Source organism: Passer montanus, unplaced genomic scaffold (assembly GCF_014805655.1).
Source record: "Passer montanus isolate IOZ18808 unplaced genomic scaffold, ASM1480565v1 scaffold46, whole genome shotgun sequence".
Taxonomy (NCBI): Eukaryota; Metazoa; Chordata; class Aves; order Passeriformes; family Passeridae; genus Passer; species Passer montanus.
In genome coordinates, this window is record NW_024369485.1 from 3,818,878 (window position 1) to 3,844,498 (window position 25,621).

General features: G+C 37.9%; 1 protein-coding gene across 1 annotated transcript in view; it reads right to left on the reverse strand.

Moving 5' to 3' along the window:
* LDAH (lipid droplet associated hydrolase) overlaps positions 1-25,621 on the reverse strand; it is a 113,294-nt gene that overhangs the window by 69,367 nt on the left and 18,306 nt on the right. Inside the window, exon 3 of the mRNA XM_039721628.1 lies at positions 12,114-12,248. Coding sequence (XP_039577562.1) covers positions 12,114-12,248 — 135 coding nt within the window. The remainder of the gene's footprint in view (positions 1-12,113; positions 12,249-25,621) is intronic.

Below are 25,621 nucleotides of genomic sequence, written 5' to 3' on the forward strand. Positions count from 1 at the left end.
TGCACTGAAACAGGCATCCTATTTGACATCTGGACAAACATAAAATTGCCCACGCCTCGTGTCACTTCATGTTTCCCCAACACAAATGCTACACTTCTAATAGTCCAAAATGTGCAAGAGCTGGGCTGCATCACAAGTCTGAAAGATTTATTTATTTATTTTACAGAATAAAATCGCCCAGGGATTATCCAAAATCAACACGAATTTCTTGGGTGGAGAAGCTTAAATGGGTTCTTTGTATAAGCAAACAGACTTGCACAAACACACTGGCAGTCAGCACTCCAATGGCTCTACATGAAAGAAGAGACCAGAGTGACTTCACCTCAGGTGTGGAATACATGCCATGGCTGAAGGAGAGCTCATTTAAGCACTTTTCAGATAGTAGAAATTATACGACTTGTACCTTATGCTACAAACACCCCATCTGGGCCAAGACATGATTTTAAGACTTTATTTAACTGGTGTATTAAAAGAAATACTGTGTTTCTTTATTTTTTTTGGCAAAGCATTAATTTTCTGATGTGCTTTCAGAAAAACAAATGCGCCATCACTTGAATGAATGTCTTTTTCTAACCTCTGCAAAAACTACAGGCAGAAAACAATGATAGATTAAAACAAAGTGTTTGCTCTAAGATTAGTCAACAAGTTAATCTTGCTAGGAAAGAGGACTTTGGTTTTCAGGGAAATAACAGAGAACTGTGTTTGTTTGTTTTCTGCTGTGTATGCAAGGGAAATTCTTATGCAGAAAAAAAAGCACAGCAGTTATATGAGCAGACTTGAGGCTGCCAATTCATAAAAGTTAGCCTTTCATTAAAAAGTCTGCTGAATCATACACTTCTTTTTACTGGAAGATTCAAAAAGATATCAGAGGCCTGCCTTTCTAACAGGACCTTTAAATTTCTGCATGCTTTTGTACTTCTCAAATTTCACAATTTTCCAAACTCTGAACTGCCCTAGTTACAACAGGCGACTGAGTATTTGAGCTCAGTACATATGAACACTTGTCATGGAGTGACTTTGAAGTACGACCCAAGATCAGCTCATAAACAAGGCCTCCAAATTACTCCTGAACAAGTAAGGAACCGTGAGGAAAGGTGAGCTGCAATTACATATAATGAAGGAAAGGGAAGTAAAAACCACTGGTCTACCTGCACTGTGTCTTCCTCTTCCATAGACCACTGACTCTAAGAAGTGGCAGCAGGATATCTAAGAACAAGCTTCAATCAATCACTTCTATAAACTCGTGTGCTCAAGAATTTTCAGAACTGGACCTTTTGCAGGGTAAGGACAAGTAAGTGTCTGGAGACTGAACTAGTGGGGTAGCTCAGGGACATATAAATTCCTCTGCATCTCCACCAAACACCCAAGTAAAACCAACATATTGGGCCAAGTGTTTTAGATTTTACATACCACCTCTTTTTTCCACCACAAACACATAGACAGACTCTGGTGGGAGCAGCAGTAGTTTTGACTGAATAACTTGTGTTTAGATGAAGCAACACCTGGAAAGTTTTTATCTTTTCCTTTATGTAGTGACAGACAGAAACTGCAACTGAATTACTTAGGTTACTGTTAAAATGGTGTGCATAATATGAAGTCTAATTCTGGAAATTAAATAAATAATTTGATTGTTTTTTTTCCTTATAGCAAAAGACACTAATTACTCAAAAGTGAACCATGCCATTTGAATGTTAAAATAGAACTGTAAGGTTAAAAATTGAGACTTAAGGTTTGTGGGTCTAGTATGGGCATCGCCTAAAGATATATTGCTCAAAGCCTGACTGTTTCACTTTCATTTGATTAGTGAACCATGGATAATTTGTATCAGCAAGCAATAAAATGCCAAAGAAAAAGGATGCAAACCCTGAAAGAATGTTAAATAAATATTGAAGAACTCCTCCTGACACCAAGAACCAGGTCTTAAAGCACTGTGTTTTAGATTAACCCTTAGACCTTAGTCTGGCCCTAGCACCCTCAGGAACTGTTCATACAACTTTTAAGATAAACACACCATTAATTAGTGTTTATTAGAGCAATTACTTTTTGTAAAGGTATACTCCACAAATAAATTACCATTTACTCAAGATACTGAAGTGGTCATATGTATTATTTCCTTTACTAGAAAAATAACAAGGCCTTAATTTACAAACTGAACTACTGATTTCCTTTGCTTTCTACACACCTATTGCTGGGACACTTGTTTAACACCTAATATGTTTTTCAAAGGAAGCTGTATTATAATTAAATTAGTACAAGAATAGTCTGACAGAATGAACTAATAAACATGACAAGTACTAAACCCCAGATTTTTATTAAAAGCATACAGGAGCACCCTGAAGTATTAAAATTATCTCTTAGAAACTTATTTTATTTTACATTCCCAGTCTTGCTTCCCTCTCTTCTGAGTAACTATTATCAAGTAATTATGAAATAACAGTACAGACTTTAAAGCAGACTTTTGTTGGTTGTCTCAAATGCAAGGCAAACACCATTAAACAGTGTTTTATTATGCAGTTCAATACCAATTGACATCTCCATTCCAAGCACTTTAATGAGCATAAAGTAAATGTTATATGGGTGTTTTACATACTGTATATAGTAAAGTTTTCTGTATTTGAATGACTGCATTTTATAGTCTGTAAGCTGAATATAGCTGCAGGAAGTGCAATCTGTAAGAATTCTCAGCATCGTATTATGAACAGAGAAAACAAACAGTAAAACAAACTTACAAAAAACCCCCACACTTTGCAGGGTACAGGCTAGAGACCCATCACTGTACAGGAGCAGATCTGAATTTCCAACATAAAATGACCTCAAGGAGCAAAAAGCAAAGAGGTCTGAATCCCTGGGAATGTGATTGTCCATGCTACATTTCTTGTTTCTGGATGCACTGAAGCCAAGTGCAAAGCTGTGTCAATGCCCCCCACTCACCCACACAAACAAAACTGCACACTTCAACACAAATTACTTTTATACAGATTAACAATGGAAGAAAACCAGAATAATAATGATCTTCACACCACCAAGAATGGGGAGGTGTAGCACAGATGGTAAGGAAAGGACAGTAGAAATTGTATTGACGGGAACAAAAATAGATGAATATCACTTCATAGGCATTGATTCCATTGGTTATGACAAATGAGGTGCTGCACCACAGTAGGCAAGCCCAACAGTCACACCTATTGGAAACAGCACTTCAAAACTTTGGGAAGTTCAAATAGATACAAATAGAGAAAGAAGGACTGAGAGCAAACAAGGGAGAGCCGCAGTTCAGAGCAGAGTAAGACAGCTGGCCAAGGAAGACAACCCATGTTATTTCACAGACAGGAAATAAAAGGAATTATTTCAAAGTAAGAGAAAATGAGAAGGTGCACACCATGATGTTAAGAGAAAGAAAAGGGAAAAAGCTGGGAGTTGAGGGGGCAGTTATATAACAGCTCAAGTTACAATACAGAATCTGAACTTCACAGCGATTGGGCAGATTGATAGGTAACATTTATGAAGTGTTTGATGCTTCTACTGAATTCAAGCTGTAACTTTTAATTTGCTAGGCCAGTCCTAATTTTCCTTGAAAATCCATCCCAAAATTTTATTCAGTACTGTGGTATCAACCAAGACTGACATGTTCAATTAAGTATGAATCTTCAGAATAATACCAAAATAACAGTAATGCACTTCCTGTTTCACCAGCTCCTATAACAGGTATTAGGATGGCATTCAGTAAACTTAGTCTTTTTATTTGCCCTTGCAAATATTCATCTTGGTTGACACTGTTTCAACAGAAGTATAAAGAGAAGTGTAGGTTTCTACACGATTTTTATTTGTCCATAGAAATGTTAAATTTAATACCCAGATCCAAATTATGTAACAACATCCTTTTTAAGGAGTAAATGATCTACTTACGCAAGCATTACATTTTTCCATCTTTCATCTGTACCCCTCAAAACTGATGGATTATAAGAACCCTTCAAATTATTATCTTATAGTCCCTGCCGCAGTAAACTAGTAGCACAGAACTGACTGCAAAGAGCTATGTCAGCTTATGCCAGAGAACATGAGCCCCTGCTAGCAGTGCTGAGGGCTGTAGCACAGCACGTCTGCCAAATACTCTGCAATGCAGTGCCACCTCACAGGACTCGGTCAACACTCCCAATGCTACCTGCCTTGAAAAGGCTTGTAATTTCTGCCTGGGCTTCTCTTCACACACAGAGAGTGACCTGACAGCAGAGGGAACCAACCATGGCTCAGTGACTCCCAGCACTGATCCCCACTGGCAAAAGAAAAACAGAAAAAACAGCACCTGCAAAAGTCTGAATTTATGAAACTCAATGGTAAAACTTGGCAGAGCAAATAGATTTTCACCTTGTACTTTGTATAAATGTAGCAGGTTTCTTTATCAGTTACTGATGCTTTAAGTAACCATTTGCATATGCTGTGCAGTGCAAATTTTGTATCTTTGGGGAAGAAACAAATTTTTGTGAAATGACTGTTTTAAATTCTGATTTTTATCTTTTCTTCTCCAGTGTTCTGTTACACTGTTTAAAATTTAATTCTCTGTTACCAAGATAGCAGTTTCTTTTTTAACCTTCCTGAAGAAAATGCTGAAGGTTTCTTTTTTAGCCACCCACCTGAAATGCCCAGCATACAACTATGGCAACCTGCCCAAGGTACTGCTGTGATGGCTTTACTCTACTTGGAGTTTTACCTGATAGATGAAATAGAGACTGAAGTGCCACCAATACAAAACTGAGTACTTAAAGGGGCTATAAGAAAGCTGGAGAGGGACTTTTACAAGGGCATGAAGTGATAGGAGAAAGGGAAATGGGTTTAAACTGGAAGAGGGCAGGTTTAGTTTAGGTGTAAGGAAAAAATTCTTTACTGTGAGTTGTGGATGCCCCATCTCTCAAGGACAGGCTGGACTGGGCTTTGAGTAGCCTTATCTCATGGAAGGTGTCTCTGCCCATGGTAGGTGATGGATAAAGCATTTTTGGTCTTCATTTTGCACATGTGAGAGGTCCTTCATGGAAAGTAAATCAGTTCAACACAAGCAGTTCTAGAGTCATGGTTGTAAAAAGTTTGGTTTCCTCACGCATTTAGCAGACACTGAAGCAACAGCTCAATACAAACATTTTGAAACTGCCTGAGGCTTTACAGTATAATTTATATAATAAGACACATCAGTTTTACCTGCACTCTGGACATAAACACTTCCAAATACAATCAAGTAGTTTCATACTGAAGTGTATTCAGGAACACTAATATTGCCCTGTTTGTGATTAACTGAAAAATCCCCCAAATCATGTAAACCATAGCAGCAAAGGAAGCGGCAGCAAGCTTAGCAATAATATGCTTGAAGCCATAGTTCTGTTCTAAAAAAAGTGATGCTACAATGGCAGTGCCAAAGAATTTTAAGTATCGGCTACAATGTTTAACCCAATGGGGAATTACTTGGCAAACAAGTAGTCACCTGACCAGACCAGTAATTCAGTAACTGTAGTAAATTAGGTTATTTTAATATATGTATTAATTGACAAAACCTCAAATTCAGCCCTTATAAAGGTAAGAATATGTATATCTTAAAGAAAGACACTAGTGCCACGTGGTATCAAAACTAGGAAAAAAAAACAACTTCATCCAGCAAGCAGCAATGAGACTCATTCAACCTGAATCCACAGTACCACATAATTTTGTTCTTTATCATTTCTTCAAGCACTCTGCCTCTACTCAGATCTTAGACATTTAAGATACATTAGAGGCAACAGTAATTCATTACTGATTATTTAAGAATGAGGCCATTTGCAGTTACTTCTGCACACTCTGCCTTACAGTTTTGTCTATTTCCCTGAAATGCTTACATTCCCCTCAAAGGAAGAAAAATTCCTAAAACTGAAAAAAAACCAGAAAGGATCCATGTTCCAAACCTGATTAATTTTAGAATCTGGAATGATGTTGTGCATTACTGATGGTTTCTCACTCTAACAGCTGTAGATCACTATCAATTAAAAATAAAAATGTCATTAAACACTGGACTGATACCATCAAGGTCTGCACCATTTGTTGCAAGTTTTGTGGGTATCAAAATTAAATCAAAGGTCCCTAATACAAATTAGAATTGCTAAATTAAACTATTGATCAGCTTTTCTTCCTGCAGCCAGACTGTGAAGTGAATAAACTTTTGACTCAACTATAAAAACAAATCCAGGCCTCTTACACCTTCAGACATAATGATTATTCCCTGCTGTGGGGTTACTTCATTGTCATTCTGTTAGCAGATGCAAGAATATATTTCAAATTGAGTTGTGTTAAAAGATTCCTAAGCATTCTCCCTGGGGAATATAACCTGATCCTCTAAATACTGTGGGTTTTTTTTTTTTCAAATTACGTTAGGTTTTTACTTTCCCTTTAACAGTATGGTAAACATCCAAACAAGCTACTCTAAAACATGATAGCACTGCTCATCCCAGGGACCTGTGACCTGCCTTCAAACACACACCAGAAGATGGAACCTCTTGACCAGGTAGAACATTCTTGAACGCTTCCCCTGCTCTCACTAAAAGCCACCTGCATCTAAACAGAAATGCTGGTATCAGTTGGAGAACACACCTAGGCAGAAAATAACCCATAAACAATTTCAAAACCTATATCCAAAGTTTCCTGGAATGCAGCAAAAACTTTGTGCTCTCTAATGGATGAATTCTTGCCTTTTTTTTTTTTAACATCAAGTTTTCTGGATAAAGGTCCAGAAGACTGTACCAGCTTTCAAAAATCGTTAAAAAAAGAATTATATTATTCTTATTTGTAGGTATGGATGAAAACTTCTGGTTCTTTTAACCAAGGAATTAGTTGAAGAAAGTACTAGAATGGATTAAAGAGCTCTCCACATGGACATTTTAAAATAATATTCCAATATTTCAATAGATATTATGTCAAAAGACTTAGCGGAAAACCTAGAAAGAAGTAGAGAATGCAGAGAACATATTTTTCATATAGCCATAAGAAATGTAAAGACAAAGTGCTATTCCTTGTAATGTCAGCAAAAATTAGTCACTACTCCATCAAACTCAATGGGATATACATTAAGTGGTACCAAAATGAGCTTAATAGTGTTTAAATGATCTTTACAATTAAATACATGGCTGCTAAGGTATGATAATACAAACACTTAAAATTGTTAACATTTTGAATGGCCAGAAAAGAAGGCAACAGAGCAACTTAGAAATACTTCAGATATGGCAAAATTTTAATTTTCTTAGTTTTGATTTTGAATGGAACAAGACTTTTAAACACATGCTTAAAATTAAGCAGGACTGATAAAGTCAATGCCAAATGCCAAGATTTCACTCTAAGGATGTATTTGCATAATTATGGGCATGATTACGGGACCTCCATGAATAATTAACTGAATGTGGTTTAAAGGAAAGAAGTAAATGGAGTAGTGCAGCATCCCTAGGGCTGCTTACTTTTCACACATCTAGATTTCAAGCATTCCAGTGGGTTCATAAGATGAACTGACCATTTGTTTCCTTAAAATAGACACAGCTTTAAAACCATATAGTAAAATTCAGATCTTACCAGGTTAAGACAAAAAACCTCAAGATTTAAATGGCTCATAATAACTTTTACACATGCACACACGCTTCCTTCCTTAGGTTGCCTTTTCCAAGACAAGGAAGGAATAAGGTTTCTGGGCAACAGCAGTTGCTGGATCACAAGGGGCAGCAGGACTGCACTGCAGTTCCTGTCCTATCCCGTGAAAACAACCAGTCCTTCTGTGCACACCCTGACCTGGGACCCCTCACTGCTGACAAAACACCACTTGAGGAGCTCCACTAATCAGTGCCAAGGCCAGCTCTGTGAACAGGGACCTCACCCTCTCTATACATTAAAAAAATTGCACTTGCTATGAAATAGTTGTGAAACCAGCATAATTCTACTGTGATGGCATGCTCGAAACTTGGGGTTTTTATTGCATCTACAGTGTGATCACTAGACTGGGAGACATCGTGTCATATAAATCTGCATTACAGTTAAGCAGAATTTTAACATATTCTAGGCCATAAACATGACTACAGAGTTTTCTGTGTCTGTAATATAGAAATATAACTGACTAAACCTCAAAGGAACTTATATTAAAGATAATTCATCCTTCAATGACTCTCAGATATTTTAATTGATACGCCTAGGAAGCAAAAAATGTTGTTGAAATAGAAATTAATGTGAATTAAATGTATGTAACATGAATTAAATGGGTATATGCACAAGCTTAAAGTATGCATGTGAGATGCCAGGCAAGCTGCCTTCCTACTGCTTTTCTCCCTATGTATACATGTACACATAAATATGCAACACATAAATGCTTTTTAAGCACGGCTATCACTGCACACCTCAGTGTGGCCACATATCTGCTGTTATAACAAATCATACAGGGCTGAAGCACAGATAAGGATTTGTTGGTCAAAAAACTTGTGAGTATGACAGAGATTAATTGTGAGGTGTTTGTGTACTGACCAAAGAAACTGCCAGTATCTCTGATCCACCTGATTCAGCAATGTACGTATTTTCCCTCATCAGCAATTGCTAAAAACATCTATTCTACTTAAACTAAATGAGTTTAAGTAGAATAGCCAGCAAAAACTACCAAATGCATACAGAGTCCCTGTGTCCATGTAACTTTTGTCCCTGGAAACGTTTAAGGCCAGGCTGGATGGAGCCGGGAGCAACCTGGTCTAGTGGAAGGTGTTTGTGTCCATGGCAGGGGGAGTTATAACTAAATTATATTTAAGCTCCCTTCCAACCCAGGCCATTCTACAATTCTGTAATACACAACAAGAAGGAAACGTCCCTATTTTTAGGAACCCAGTTCTTGGAATACCAAACTTCCATGACCTCCTCCTCTCCCGTTTGCAGCAGTGCAGATCACAATCCCACTCTGTGTCAGCACCACACATCCATGGTGGCACAATAGGCCACTGCAGCAAATGCTTACACAGAAGTGTTATTGGAAAAGTATTTAGTTACTACTCATTGCACTTAGCAAGTGGAAAGCAGCTGAAGTGCCAATTGCATCTGATCAGCCAGATCACAGTTTGGGAATCACTGTCCTGAACAACCCGTAACCTCTTAGTACAGAACACCACACTCTTTGTCTTGCTCAGGCTACTATTTTAGGCTCTTTCCTGCCAGCACAGCATATCATGATGGCAAAAACTTATGGCTCATGTCTGCTGATCAAGCCCACACTTCTATCTGTGATTTGGTGGACAACTAGCCAGCAATTAACAAGATTACTAACTTGCTGAAGTATAAATTCAATTTTACCCAAATAATTTCAGTTGCCTTTTCTGTATTTATACCACTTGAGCTAGAGGCAGACTCTCACTCATAGCCAATTCTGCAGTTTCATTAGAAGCCATAGGGCTGCAAAAGCAAACTTCATTCAGATGAATTACACCAACAGCCAAGAAGCAATACATCAAATAAATTTAAGCAACACACCACTTCCAATTTTTCCTGTAATGCTAGAATTTATTTCTTTTTATGCACAACTTAATTTGAGTTCAAAACTTCACACTGATGGTACATTAACATTTCAGGTTCACATAATCAATGTCTTCACAGATAATTTATTATTCCTTCACCACTTCTCTGCTTTTCCCATACTGTTTCTTAGGATGTAATTCAGTTTCAAAATGGTCTGAAGGCCCTACTCCCCCTGTGTAAAGAGCAAGAAGTGGAAACACTCTTTGGATGGACTAGAAATCAATAATTACCTATCTTTTTCACCAAGAACCACAAACTAAGGCTGGTTTAGCAGATTTTAAGAACACACTATTATCACACTATACAGTCCATAGAACATGAAAGATCAAAGTAGAAATTTATTTTGTAAATTGACTATTAAGAATGCCACTCAAAATTTCCTGTCATTCAGAAGGAAAAACGTCTTGCTGATTTGACTGTGTCTAACTCAATACTCATCTGTATAGTTTATAAAGTTCTAGAGATTTATCTTTAATACAATTTATCATTTGACCAAATACTGTATCATTAAGTCACAAATGCTGACTAGCTACTTATTAGGTATATGATATTTTAATACATCAATTGCGTCTCTTTAGTTGATTAAGATATGAATCACAGGATTCCATATTTCTGTAGCACTTGGCAAACACAGACAATTAGGACAAACAAATTAATTTAATTTTGATGTAATTTTTCTTTACTCTCAGTCTCATTTTGCTACCAAAAGTAGTTTATTGGCAGCCCTAAGGACAAACAAAAGCATGCCTTCCATCTTCTTGAAGGACACTGAGACTTTGGAGTGTGTCCAGAGAAAGGCAACGAGCTGGGAAGGGTCTGGGGCATGAATCTGATGAGGAGCAGCTTAGAGAATTGGGGGTGTTCAGCTTGGGAAAAAGAAGTTCAAGGAGGACCTTACTGCTCTCTACAATTACCTGAAAAGAGGTTGTAGCCAGGCAAGCAGAAGTTGGTCTCTTCCAGGTAACAAGGAAGGGATACAACAGGAGAAAACTACCTCAAATTGTGCCAAGAAAGGTTCAGGTTGGACACTAGGAAAAATTTCTTCACTGAGAGTTGGTTAAGCATTGGAACAGGCTGCCCAGGGAAGTGGTGGAGTCACCATCCTTGGAAGTGTTCAAGTAACAAGCAGATGTGGCACATGACATGGTTTAGTGGGTATGGTGGCATTTGGTTGCCTTGATCTTTTCCAAATGTACTGATCCCGTGATTCTTTCTGAAATATTCTGTTTCTTATTTCTCATCCAGCCACAGCAGATGTCCACAGAACTAAACCACTTTAAAATATTGCTATGTATGTACACCTGCTATGTATATGTTTTATGCTAATTTTAAGTAAAATAAGAGAGAACTAGGAAACTCCTTTTTGTAATTTTCCCCTTCACCTAAGGATTGATGTTGCCCTGTTTTACGTTCACAGCAGTTAAAAACAAATGTATTTTTAAAAGCTGAGGAGGAGGATAAGGACATTGAAACTGAGGTATGACTTCTGTATTGTATTCAATGAGTAAAATTAAGTTTCAAATAGTTTTGCACAGTGGATTGATTGCTGGGAGCAGAATTACAGCAGTGAAATGTTCAATTAATGGTGTGTGCCTCTGTGGAGCAGAGCTTGCAAGAGTTCTTTGAATAGAAGGATATCACACAGAAGTAGAAATGAAGGGTGTAGTTTTGTTCAGTTTCCAAATTGCTAAGTGATATCCCTCCAGTCAATCAGGAAGTAGACTGTGATTGATGGCTGCTGTTGGAAAACTTACTTTAGTCTTTATTACACTTCCAAAATGTACTTGAACTAAATCTTATCAGGCATATTATTCCTTTGTAGTTTGCTACATTTTAGACCCCTTTCCAGGGCACCATCATTCATAAGTCAAGTGCACAATTTAAATGCTTGCACACTGTAAATCAGTGGTCTCCAAAGTGGGGCGTTTGCACAGTGTGATATAGGAAGAAAATACCAGAAATGCTGATTTACTGCTACACCACTGTAACTTGACCAAGTCCAGAGGACGTCCAACATCAATCAGCTTTCAGGACAGGATGCACTGCAGGTTCCCCCATCTAGCTATGCTTGGAGCACCATCTCTTGCTGCAGATCTGCATGTCAAGACTCTTAACAGATACACAAGCAACCTCTTCCCTACAAACATCCCATACCCCAGTCTCAGAAAGACTTGCTTCCAGGTAATTCACTGATTTAATACAGCTGTTTTTAAATTCAGAGATAATTAGATCTCTCCTAACCTATTCAATCTCTGAACTGGACATCTAATTCAAAAATTTACTTTTCTACTCTACTCTTCTCAACATAAACACATTCTAGACCTTCTTCACTGTAACGTGTCTCTAACGACTGCCAACAGTAAACTCTCTTATTCTCTTAATAGCATATATTTGTCTGGCAAATCTAATTTACCTGAAATACTTCACTAACTTCTCATACAACTGAAAATTGTTTTGTAGAAATACAATGGAGACATTTAAAACTCATGTCAATCTGTTTTCAATAAGCACAAGTTTTGCCACAGAAACTGGAAGCATATAAACAATTGTATGCACAGGTGACAGTGTTGTACCTTCTATCATTTCCATTCCACTCGGAGGTTTACAGTGTCCAGCATGGCTCACAACCCAGACAGGATACTGCTGGTTCAGTCCACAATAAAGGGCCTGTATAAAGGTCCTGTAATAACCTGCCAGTCCAGGGTTACCTGCCAAAAAAACAAAACATACAAACACAGTCAATAATAACCTTCCAACAGCAAGCAATCTGCTTCAAAACAAACTAAACAGCATTACATAGCAATTTGATAATTTATTTTCTCTAGTACATTTCCAGTTTTTATTTCCCCAATGTTACAGGCTATGCTATTCAACTTGTTTAATTCCAGTGACCAATGGCACTCATGGGAAGCATTTTACAGAACAACTTCAAAATTGCAAAACCTAAAATTGAAGTCCAACACAAGTGAAAACATCTTTTTCCATCAGAGGTCAACCAGCTTGCTTATCTTTCCCATCCAGTTACAGGAATGTGAAACTAAAACATCACAGTCTACAGCACGTATCACCAGATCCAGATGCCTGCTCTCCAAATATCTCAGTGTTACCACTTCAAAATAGGTATGTGGCATTGTTACTATACAAAAAGGCTATCCTGACCCTAAAAGAAATGATGATTTTATTTTAAACACATTGGACCAAATAAATATTTTCCTGCTTGCAACTACAACTTCTCTCTGTCCCTTTCTACACCAGTAGAGAAACTCTTTTCAACTCTTGTGCTCTAGAACCATGGGATAATCTGTCCTCCCTCCGGGTGTCCCAGCAGCTTTCGAGGACTTCTCATAAAAGGCTGGCGTCTGAATGGACATGGCTTGCCTTGGGAATTCAGACTACCCTGCTCTAAAATCCAGTTAAACACTGAAAATATCATATACCATTGCTGAAGTGGAAACTGAAATACTGTCCCAAAGATAAAAGTACACCTATGAAAGGGATCTTTGGATTCCAAACAAAACTCTGCACTCTGCTCCTCCTTTTTTCTTTCTCTTTTGGGTATCACTGGTGATGTAAATTGGAGAGGAAATCCATATGAAGACAAAGCAGAACTTTCCTAGTATCTATATGATGCATAAAAATTCTACACAGACACCAGAACACAGAATTCCTATTCACTTATTTATTTATTTTTCAGAGTAATTACACTGATTTTTTATTATTGTTTAGACACCAGCAAAGCTCGCCCTCATGGTTGGGATTGCTCAGTTATGTGCAACTCCCACTTCAGGCAATTCTTAGTTTGGATATCATCAACAGCAAAAGGCAGCACAAGTAGTATTGTGTAAAAAGGCTGTCATTTTTTAAGACAAAGGCATTCCAAAATAACACCAGTGTATTACAAAACAAAAAGGCCTTCATTCAAATTCTGTCAACTCCTCTGTATCAGTAATAACAGAGGCTGAGCTGTGTAAGTATTGATAGTGACAGAGAATAATTATACCTATAATCAAATTAGTACCTGTGAAAACAGTGTATGGGAATAAAAACAAGGGTTATTCCACTTCTCTTTCTGTGGTGGATATTTTCATACTTTCTTATTTTACTTCCACCCTTTTGCTGTTCAGGTAGCACACAGTAGGTTCACTGCTGTCCCAAGAGGTTCCCTGAGCCCAGAGCCACCGAGGCACCCACAGCCACCCGGAGGAGAGCCACGTGTGCAGGAGGTGGTGCCACAGCTCACCCCGGGATGATGCATGAGCACAGGAAGGGAGCCTTTCCCTCTAGGTAATGTATCTCACACACTGCACCCCTCACTTACATGTAGCGAGAGTCTCTGGGGAGTTTTAAATCTTAATAAAACTGGTGATCTTAGAAAAACATTATTTTTACTGGACTACACAGATGTGGGGGGGGAGGGAAATCCCCAACCCCAAAACATCACTATCAGTTATTATGTATTTCTAAGCATCACTTTGTAAGTTTGCCATTAAAGGAGACTTGAAAAAAATAAACTTGTTCTGTAAAAACTCTAGAACACAACCAAATTTGTCCAAGTTGATTTCCAGGAAAACAATTTAAAATTCACAAGATTCACACATCTATACAACTGCATCATCCTTTCATACATCAAAAATATATAACATGAAGGGCCCTAGAGACAATAAAACATAATCTTGACATCATTTGTCAAGTCTCTTGGATTGATGTTACACAGAGGAAATTTGTCTTTCAGCAAGGCTGAAGAAAAATGTAGCAGCAATCCAAAATCAATTGTGTCTTTTGTTGTACAAATGATGATAATGTTTTGCATTATGTTTAATCCTGGAATAAACACCATTAGGCGTTTTGAGATCAAGGAATCACAAAATTAATCTCAATCACAGCATTTTTTCTTTACACTTTTCTCTCCTTTAATAATGCAGAACAAGGATGGGGAGAGATGACAGCAGCTTAGACATTTTGGTGCTCTTTCCCATCATCAGCCAGATGAACCTAACATGTAAAATCTGCTCAGAATTTGGTCATCAGCTGAAGAGTAGTCAGGTAAGAACTGCTTAAGAATAGTGAGGCTTTGCACCAGATATTATACAAAGCCTAAGAAAATCTAATACTTTCAGGGAAAGGGGACTTTTATCATGTGATAAATGTGGTGTGTATTTTAGGCACATTTGTTTTAGGTAAAAGAGAAAATCCATAAATGCAAAAGAAACCCCAGTCCTCATAAACATCTGCTCATTGTAAGAGATATTCTGAGAGATCTGAGCTGTTAGAACTGCTACTGGCATTTCAAAATGAGAACTGAATGAACTGGTGGCAAACAGGGGAATGAAAATCAACAAGAATTTTAACAGCAAAATTTCTACAGAGAAATCACCATGTGTAAAGCAGCTATAAATTTATCCTTTATTGAACTTGCAATTCCAATGGAGTTATCGCAGATTTGTAGCGACCTAAGTAAATGCAGATTAATAGTCCCTGCTCTTGAAAGCTGGCATCTACAATATTTATGAGTGAAGAATGTTTATCTCATATGTCTTCAAAGTAATTTTGTATGTTCTTGACTGAGCTGCTGTCAAAATACATTATGGGAGGAAACAAAAAAACCTGGACTGATTTTCTTCATATAACAGAGTAATAGTAACAGCTAATAGAAATAACTGGGACTTAATACGTACAGCAGTCTGTGATCAATAATGTTTTAGGCTGATTTTTGCAAATGGATTTATGGGAGGAAACAAAAAAAACTGGACTGATTAAGATTTTCTTCATATAACAGAGTAATAGTATCAGCTAAAAGAAATAACTGGGACTTAATACGTACAGCAGTCTGTGATCAATAATGTTTTAGGCTGATTTTTGCAAATGGACTGTGTTCAATTAAATTATTTTATTTATGGATAAAGAACTACCAGGTTAATCACAAGGGCACCCAGGCAGTGCTCATTTGTGCTTTAGAAGGATTTCCCAGTACAGTAAACCAGAACTGCCTATGCTCTATCACTCAGCAACTAAGTGTCAAAAAATAGAAACCATAAGTAAATGCAGTGTTAACCCCCATGATCTGAAGGTTACTCCAGTTATTTGAATACCACATCAATCCTTAGACACCTCAGGGCAGCTGAATCATTCATGCATGCCAATAAATCTCAAATTGCAGTCATCTGAACCATGAAGCACATCTTAAGCAGTTACTCTCAACTGTGCTTAATTTTCAACAGCATTTATGTTGTTTCAGAAGTCTTTTAAACAATAGCTGTAAATGGTGACCATAACAGAAAAAGAGTCAAGACTGTAATACACTGAGGATTTGTCTAATTTGCAAAAGATTTCCAAGCACTTCATGGAAAGAGTGTGTCAAATGGACAACTTATACAGTGAATGAGAACAGCAGGACCACTTTAGCTGATGTACCCATAAGCTGTAATAAACCAAAGGACTCCTGCCACACTCCCTGTTTTTCTCTGTAACACATGACATTTCACCCAGCTATTCTACATTAAGCTCAAAGTCTTTCCATTTTTAATTTGAAGACGGGAATCCACTGCTTCCTTTTCCGATCTGTTCCACCCACAGCTAACACAAAACAGTACAGAACAACCAAGAGTGCAGAGGTGGAACTTGGAGCTATTTTAGGAGGTAAATATTCTCCAGTTCTATATACTGCAGATACAAGCTTCCAAGAACTACAACTACTACTCTTTAGTCACCCATATAAGTAGAAATACAAACATGACTTATAAAGATGCATTTGCCTACCTTTCACTTTCAAACATTTTCCTGTTAATGCGTTTTCCATCAAATCAAGATTTTAAATGCCATCTGCTTCCTCAATAAGACAATTAGGCAGTGGAGAGAGAACAATTTCATTAAACAGAATATTTATCCCAGGATATCACTTCTAGAGAATAACCTTTATCCTGATTTCACATGATTTCCTATACAATGCATCATAAAGTCAAACTCGGCCTGTCTTAAAATGAAATACTAATATTTGAAATGCTGCACTTTCAAAAGAAAAATTATTCAGACTTGATAGATTTAAACTTATAAACAGTGCACTGTCAGTGCAACTCCATCAGTTTAATTATGAATGGAAAACAACAAACACTTCATGCTCACTTAAAAAGTCACAGACCATAGCCATTCCTCACAAGCAACTACAGCTTTTATGGCTTACACATTGCTAAGCATTTTGAATTCTTCAGCAACAGAACACATTCATGTCAAATGGAAACCACAGGTAAGAGAACACTAGCATTAGATAACCCCATGCAAAAAATGTTCCAGGTTAGAAAATAAGATAGTCACCAAAACAAGAAAGAAGCCTTCTGTGCAGAAAAATATAAGTGTATATATATCTATAATCTGTATATATATAAATATATACAGATTGCTCAAAAGAAATTGAGACTAAAACATAAAACGAGGTAATTTTTAGCAGTTCTGGAAGGGATAGCTGAATTGAGAAAGATTTATTTAAGCAGTATACAGTAAAAGCCAAGAGCGGTGGGGAGTGAATAAAAATTTGACATGTAACTAAGTCATCCCAACAGTGACAAGGTTTCTTGCACCTTGCTCTGAAACAAGCATTTGGGTTCCATTCTCTGTCCTATGAGACATTCCCCAGTGTTTCCAGTGGTGTCTCCAGGAGCCTGACCATCCGTGGGAGCAGCAGCTGGCACTGAGCCGTGGTGCTTTATGCACTTCTCCAGCAGTTGCTTTTTGCTTGCTTTGGGACCTCAGAAGGACTATAAAGAATAAAGGCAGCTACATAAATACAAGAAGGGAAATACACAGCCAGCAGTGGGTTTACACAGAACTTTAAGGAACTGGAAAATAAGCCAGCAATTACCATAAGTGTAATTTTAGAAATAATCCATAGTTTCAGAATGAAATGTATGCTGCAATATTTAGATTATAGTCTCCTGCATGAAACAAACAAATGCAGCTTCTAAAAAGAAAAAAATTAAAAAGAGCAGCTATAAATCAAATTTGAAATCCAGGGGTGCACAGCAGGACACATAAAAATCATTTTTGTGGTGATGATTCTCACTGCCTCCTCACAGAGCTGCCAAAGCTCCCAGCTCCAGCTCGAAGAGCCTCAGTGACAAGTTCCTTGCTCAAGGAAACTTAATCTGCCTTTGGCATCTGACCAGCCACCATGGAAGAAGATGCAACTCCCCTATGTTAATGAATGGAAAGCAGCCCACGCAGATGTCAGAAGAATTTAAATGGAGCATGCAAAAAACACAATGATGTTCTCACACTTGGGAGAAAACTGCAGAATCTGACACCGTGGCTGGTGAGCAGCCCTTAAAAGGCAACACACAGGTCTCTCTGACATGCAAGGTCAAGGGATTTCATATAAAACATGTCAAATAATATTTGAGTGGCCATCATAAACCTATGTCAATGAAGCTTTCACCTGTTTGCATGTCTCAGGGACTGGCATTCTTCGTCCTGTATCCCTTTATAGTCCCTGCTCTAGGGGAGCAGCATCAGCCAAGGAGCAAAACATTACAAGGACGTTATACAGAAACACATGTGAAAACTCTGTTTGATCCTCTCTAACTCTGGAATAGTGAATTTGGCTGGAAAGCACACTAAGATATTTGCTTGGGTTGTGAAAATAGGGAATCTCAGAAGGATTCAGCCAGGTGCCTGTAACACAGCTTATTAGAGAGGGTTTTCAAGAACATTTCACATTTTTTCCCTCTATATACTTACACACATACACTGTTATTAGTTTGACACAGCTATAAAACTTACATAAAGGATTTTATAATACACATTCTTTGTATATATTTTGTAAAGCCAATAAGCTTGTCTGTTGTTCCCTGATGCTTTTTTACGTTTAGGATAAATGTAGGTTCATTCACCTCTAAAGAAATCCCACAGACAGTCTGATAAACCTGAATTAACCTAACACAGCTGTTTCTGCCCAAGTGACAAGAATGCCTGAAGCTTGTGAATTAAAATTACCAGCTAAAAATTGTGACAGTATATGCTGGCTTTCCCATGGCAATAATTAACAGCAGGCAGATAAGATATGAAGTCCAAAATGCTGATTTCATCCACTGCAAACCTACCGGACTTTGCAATTAAGCAATACTGCAAGAGTTATAAAGTCCACAGATACTTCAAGTACTTCAATAATTACTTCTGCCATCTCTGCCAAAAGAGGTACATAAATACAAAAGAAGCCTTGATTTTAATTTTTAACAGGTCTGTAAACTAATGCTTCTTGGAAGGGAGTTAAGACTGAGACATAAAATTGAAATAATTGAATTCTCAATGGAATAGCCAATTTTTCACACTTCAATAGTAGAACCCAGAATTTTCTAGCGCTTACAAGTAAATAATTTTTGTGTGTTGTTTTCTCCATAGTAAATGAAAAATTAAAACATTTAGTTAAATCTCCTAGTACACACCCTACACATACACAGTCTCTTAAGCAGATGAAGACAGACAGAACTACTTTTAACACCCCAGAGGTGGTTGGTCTGACCCAAACCATCCTGCAGCCAATGCTGGCAGAGAGGCTACTGTGCGTTCTGTGCTGGGTCTAGAATTCCCAGTGGGAATTTTTTAGCCAGCTTCGTGGTCTGAAGCAGCATTGGACCAGAAGAAAACAAACCTCCTGAAAGAAAGACGGAGAACAAAGCAAGTGCGTGAAGAGAAACATGAGACTTGATGTCAAATGGGTTCACAAGAAAGCCTACGAAACATCTGAGTAACACAGCCCTGATGAGACAACAGCAGCAGAAAAAGACAAAGATGTGAAAAAAAGAATTCAAACCCAAGATAACCACAAATTATTTGTTTTGTGCAGACACACAGCTCCAAAAATTTGATCACTTTTGAACAATATACAAGGAGAAAGGAAACAATATACTCAAAAGGCATGAGAAATAATATTTTCAAACCTGTATCAGATTTTCCTATGTTGTACCACTGGTAAGAATTAAAAAAAAAGAAGAAAATGCACAGGTTTGGGTACTGTGGGGTTATTAGGTTCGGCTATTACTTCTTTGTTGTTGTTGTTGGTTTGGTTTTGTTTGTTTGTTTGCTTGAATCAAAGTACTAACAGACAGTTACTTTCAGAAAAACAGACCGAAAATATGTTTCTGCAATTTTTGTGTATTGAAACGTCAAGAATGTCGTATTTGAAACCAACAATCTAAGGTGATTTAATGAACTAATTTTGCATTTGCATCTGCCTTGAATGTTCAGAAATGCAAGACAAAAGAACAGACTGTTCTAAACATGAATAAACCAAGATTTACCAACTCACATTCTTAGGGACAGACTCTTTGCATTGGCACCACTGTATTTCTGACTGAGGAAAAAGGCAGCTGGGGTATTAAAAAAGGTAGTTGGGGTATTAATACTGGTCCTAAGTAGATGCTCCATGAAGACTTCAACTGAAACACTGTTTTCAGGAAAACACAAAACACAAGTCACTCCACAATCACATCTATTCACCCATTCAACTTCTACTGCCAAGAGTTTCTGCCTCCTAAGAGAAGGCTGTGATAACAGATATAAAATATCTAAAACTCAAAGATGGAGGGCAGTATTTATGTATCACTATGTATTTACTTATTCCTATGAGAGTTTTTTAATTCAACAAGGATAATCAAGGTTTGTTCTCAAAAATGGGAATCAGGACAATGAACAAAATTCCGTCATGCCTGTAACAGGAAAACAAGAGCAAGAGTTATGACTGAGTTTCTGGTCATACTGTTTTTCATAATCTAGACATTGAACATAATGGGTCATATTTATTTCCAATATAGATTCTGTGATCCATAAGAGTTTCTAGAAGACAGAAATAAGACCATGTGTTAACTAGAATCTGAAAGATGATTTTTATTTTTCATTCTTTTCAGATACAACTAAGTCAAAATGTTCAATATCAAAGCCAATTCATACTAGCTCAGGCATTTCTGGTATCAGCTTTCAGAAAAGAAATACATTATAAACTGCTGCTGTAGCTTTAAGCATTTTAAATGCTTTGTTTGTACATGATGCACATGGAAACACTGGATTTCCTTCATAGGTAGGTCCTTCACTAAGCAATTTCTTCTTCCCTCCTGCCTCAGACATCACATGAAGAGAAACACATCCTTTTTAAAATTTTCAAATCACGCAAAATACCCTAGAACACAACTTTTCCGTAACCCTGGCCAACTCAAGCCACTGCATGCTGCAGGAGAGGGATCACTTCCTCCCCTGATGCTGCTCACACAGCCAGGCAGGAAGGATCCATGCTGAAAACGCCTCATTAGTAGGGAGAGGACACCAAAAGAAGACTGTGGATTGAGAAATTTCAGTAAGTCACTTCAGTAAGTCCCATCTGCCACCCAGATTTAGTGGAGGGAAATACTGTCAAACACAGCTGGATGTTCAACCATGCTGTCATTACTCTGCCTTCTCAAACTTAACAAGCTCAACTGTGCCAAGCCCCCATCAGAGGTACTTCTGGAGCACTGGGAAATTCAACAAAAATGGCATATTTCAAGCCTAGATCTGACATACAGGCTCCTCTCTGCATGAGGAAGTTTTTATTTTTAATGAAAGACTATGTTTTTTTCTGTTCTAAAGACAATGGAAGCTCGTGGGCTGACCCAGTAAACAAAGCTCAACTGTCAGCATATTTTAAAATATTAGTCACAAACAAGTAGTCCATAAGCAGCAAAAATAATGAAGAACAGTGTTCTAAGAACCGAATTTTTTAATATACAATGTGGGATAGAACATACACCTTTCCTTCAGGGGGTACTCTACAGCATGCATGTCTTCTAGCCAAGCTTTTATTTTGCTATCCTTTGGCATCCACTATGTCTCAGAAAAAGCCTGGGGAAAATTCACTAACATATTCAAAGTTTTGTGTGGATTGAAAACAGAAATCAAATAGGTACAGACAAATTAATATTATCTGCTACAAATAATGTCCTCAGGAAGTGAAACTATTTACCTCAGTAAGTAAAGGGGAAGGTCATACTTATTCACATTTTATATACAAGAAATAAACCAAATAATCAGTGGTTAGTAAGTAACACTTTAATTTTCACACAAAAACAACTCCAGCTTACAGTATCTTACATGCACAAGCACCTGAGGAAACAAGGCTGATCTTGTAATTAAGTCATGAATATTTGCATTAACAATAAAGAAATGGCTAGAAAAGTTGGGAGGAGTAGCTTTGGAAGTATCAGTTGAGTTGGGTGTATGCCTTTGCTCCTGTGCAATGTGCAAATACACAAAATATAATGATACACACCTCATACAAGCATAAGAATAAAAACTGCTTTGCAGTGTTTCTGTCTCACTGAAATAAAAAACTGTGCTCTTACTTCCTTACCTGCTGATAAGAAGACCAGTCACAGGGAAAGGGAAAAACATTTTATCTTACTCTATGTACATCTACCTGGATTGTTATGCAGCACAAACTTTAACTCTACAGTGGAGTCAGTTCTCAATGATGACTTTTGCATCCCAAATACCAGTCACTAGAGAGTAGGAAAGCCAATTTTTTACTCAGGAAAAAAAAAAAAGTTCATCACAATGTTTAATACAAATTTTCAACATCAGAATCTGAGAACTCAGGGTCAAATGTAAAGAGCTGGCAGCTTCAGCTGGAGCTGCAGTGGAAACAAAAGCAGAAGCCTCAAGGGAGAGGCATTCTCAGAGAATCACTACCACCTGGAGAGGCTGGTGGAGCACCAGCTCCTGCCAAAGTCTCAGACGGAGCACGTGAACTCGTGTATGTGCTGAGTGCTGGGGACTGACACCATAATTTAACAACAGAAAGTTCTGTGACAAATCCAGCTGGAGGAACTCCCACCTTCCCTCCTGACTATCATTCCCACCCTCCTACCATGGCTCACCAGCCCCTGAATTACACTGGCACAGCTCTGTGGGGGCCCTGCTGTGAACCCAAACAGGGAACTGTTCCAGCTGTAAAAAGACCCCAGAAATAAATGCACGTATTTATTTAATTCACAGCACGATCTCTCAAAGTATTGTTCTGGCATAACTGAGGGGCGGAATGGCACAGCATGGTGGGAAAAGGAATACCTTATGCCAGTATTGTTGACAAACATTTTGAATTGCAAAATAATTGCCTTAGGCAATTTTTTAAGTGCTCCAAGCACTAATCTCTTGGATTTCCATTGTCTGGTGGGTCTTAATGAACACTCTACAAACAGTTTCTAACTTCCACACTACTTTACACTCAGGAACATCTGCTGTACACCTAACTTCATGGTTCTAACAACTGTGTGAAGGCAAGAGCTGTATGAATGGCCAGTCATTCAACAGCCACCTCTAAAGAGAAGTTCAACTACTTAAGTGTTACCTGCTAATAAAAGCAGGTAATGGTAGAGACTTCCAGGAAAACTCTGATTATGTTATGCTGATCAAGTAAGATCATAATACAGAGAGGTGGAACACAGGGAAAGACACTCTTGAAAATTTTAGGAACACCAGGTAGTTTTCTCTGAGCCAGTGCAATGAGCAGCCCAGCAGGCAAATAATACATTCAAAGACAAGTGGTTGCTCCAATCCCCATGCCGCAGGTGAGGTCACAATACAAGAGCACAGCATTTCTCTTCCTCTCTGGAGGAAAGCACTGCAGGTTCACAGCCATCCTCTCCACACAGCAAGGAACAATGTTTTCTAGTAAATAAACCAGTCAAGTATAGTATCTGCAGAACTAAGTTTAATTTGAAGCACTGCAAATATCACAGAATGGATGAATGCTGCTGCTAAGAGAAAATGTAAAAGAAAAATTGTTCCTAAATAGAGTATCTGTGCACACACAGAAGGAATTCTGCTCAGCTGTTTGGATATGAACAGCATATAATAAGGACACAAATCAGATGCAAAATTCAGACTTTTTTTGGTTCCTGCTGATCAGCCACATGTAACTCAAGTGTGCCAGCTGGACTGGATGCCATTCTGAGCTCCATAACCCCCCACGTGCCTTGTCAAGAGAGCCAAGACTCCAATCAAACAAGATTTTTAATTTGATTCTCTGGACCAGATGTGTTAAATAACAACATCTTCACTTTTGAAACCTAAAATTTCCTTTTTCTCTGCTCCATTGTTTCAGCTGAGGATGGACAACAGAAGCACTACTCTCTTTGGGATGGTATGATCAAAATGAGGAAAGGCAATAGGACTCATGAAACCTTGTACCTTTCACTAGTAGGGGTAGGTGAAGATAAACACATAAAGCACAATGTTAATATGATGGAAAACATCCACATAAGAAACAACCTCAGCCCACATAAGAAACAACCTCAGCTTTAGGTCACCAGAAATATGTGATAGAGGATTAAGAAAGTGTTAGTGTATGAACAGGGGACCTCTGGGGCCTTTTTCAACATAAGCACAAAACAAAGTTACACTTTCAAAATTTCACCTAAAAATTCTCTTTGCATTTTTTAATTGCCTTATTTTTAAAGGCATAACTTAATTCAACCCCCAAAATCCAAAGTTAAATGATTGATTCCTTTGAAAAAGACACAAAGTACTTTTATGTGATGATTCATTCTCCTTAATGTCCTTTGGGTATTTATTGCTGTATTTATTGCTGAGGGTGATACCTGCCCTGGCACAAGAATGTTTCACAGTAAGAGTGGAGCTGCCCATAGAGCTGGTCAATGATTTAAACATTCTAGAGAGGAAGTATTTGTTGTCTCACTCAATGCAGCTGTGCTTTTTGTTAATTTATTTACTTGGTGTTAGCTGATTGTAAGTGAATGCTAGCTTAGAAGCTTAGGTTATTGTATAATTACAAATACTGTAAATGTGGATGAAGACTTTTTTTTTTTTTTTGTGCTTTGGGACACAGTTTGTGAGGATGATTTGCCATGTATTGTGAGAAGGAGCCCAATGGATGGGAACAAAAGCCCCAGCACTACCAATCTTATATTTTCTGCTCTAATTTAACTTGCTTTACCTCACTCCTCCTAACACAAATAAAAGGCATTTCTATGACCCTCAACAACTAACATAACTGGTTAATCAGTGTGACACAATCTTATAAAACTAGTAATATTTTTTTCTGATAAGAATACAGTAGACAGTCAGTAAAGGCTTACCTGTGCATTCAGAGGAGAGCCTGAAGCCTATAGTATGGTATGTCTGGCTGTTATAGCAATAACTTTGCCAAAACATCCTATTTTTTTTCCTAATCTTTAGAACAGCTCCCTCTTCTGGCATAGTGTGCTTATACTGTATTTAAATAGTATGCTTCATTCCTTACCAATTTTTAATTCTATTTGGTTCCCAACACTTAACAAACCCAATTGCATTGTTAAGGTTTTCACTTTTCAGTACAGCTGTGAAGGCAAAATACAGCTTTTGAAAGGATGACTAATTCTTATCAAGTATTTATCCAAGATTATGCATAGACTTTACTACCTTTTGAAAGTATCCCAATATCAACCAAGCCTAGAATCCACACATGGACAAGGAGCCTGGATGGCCAGTTCAGGGGTCACATGGCAGGATCACTGAATTTGGAAGGGACCATCTAAGATCTCTGAGCCCAGCTCCTCCCTGCTCACGCAGAGTCAGAGCAGGCTGCACGCACAGTCAAGTTTTGATTACCTCCACAGCTGGAGATTTCACATCTCAGGGAAGCCACCCAACCCCCTAGTAGGCAGAAATGCTCATGGCAGTGCCATCCCTACCTACTAGTTCTACAAAATACCCAGAAATTTATGCTCCTTCCATCAGCATCTGAATTAGCTGTTTAATCAGGATGGATGAAATTGGGCCTCAGAGTCCCTGAACCAGGTGTCACATCATGGACTCAGTTTGATGACCTACCCCTCCCACCCCCCCCCCAAAAAAAAAAACAAACAACCAAAACCAATAAACCACCAAGAGAAAAGCAAATAAAAACCAACCAACCAAAACAAACTTCATAAGAGTTCTCATAATACTGCTGATAGTGACAAAACTGGAGAGAACACATGAGGACAGACTTTTTTTCCTGGATGATGCTCTGGTACAATTCTTTAAAAAAAAAAACAAGTAAGAACAACCAACCCCAAAACTAGAA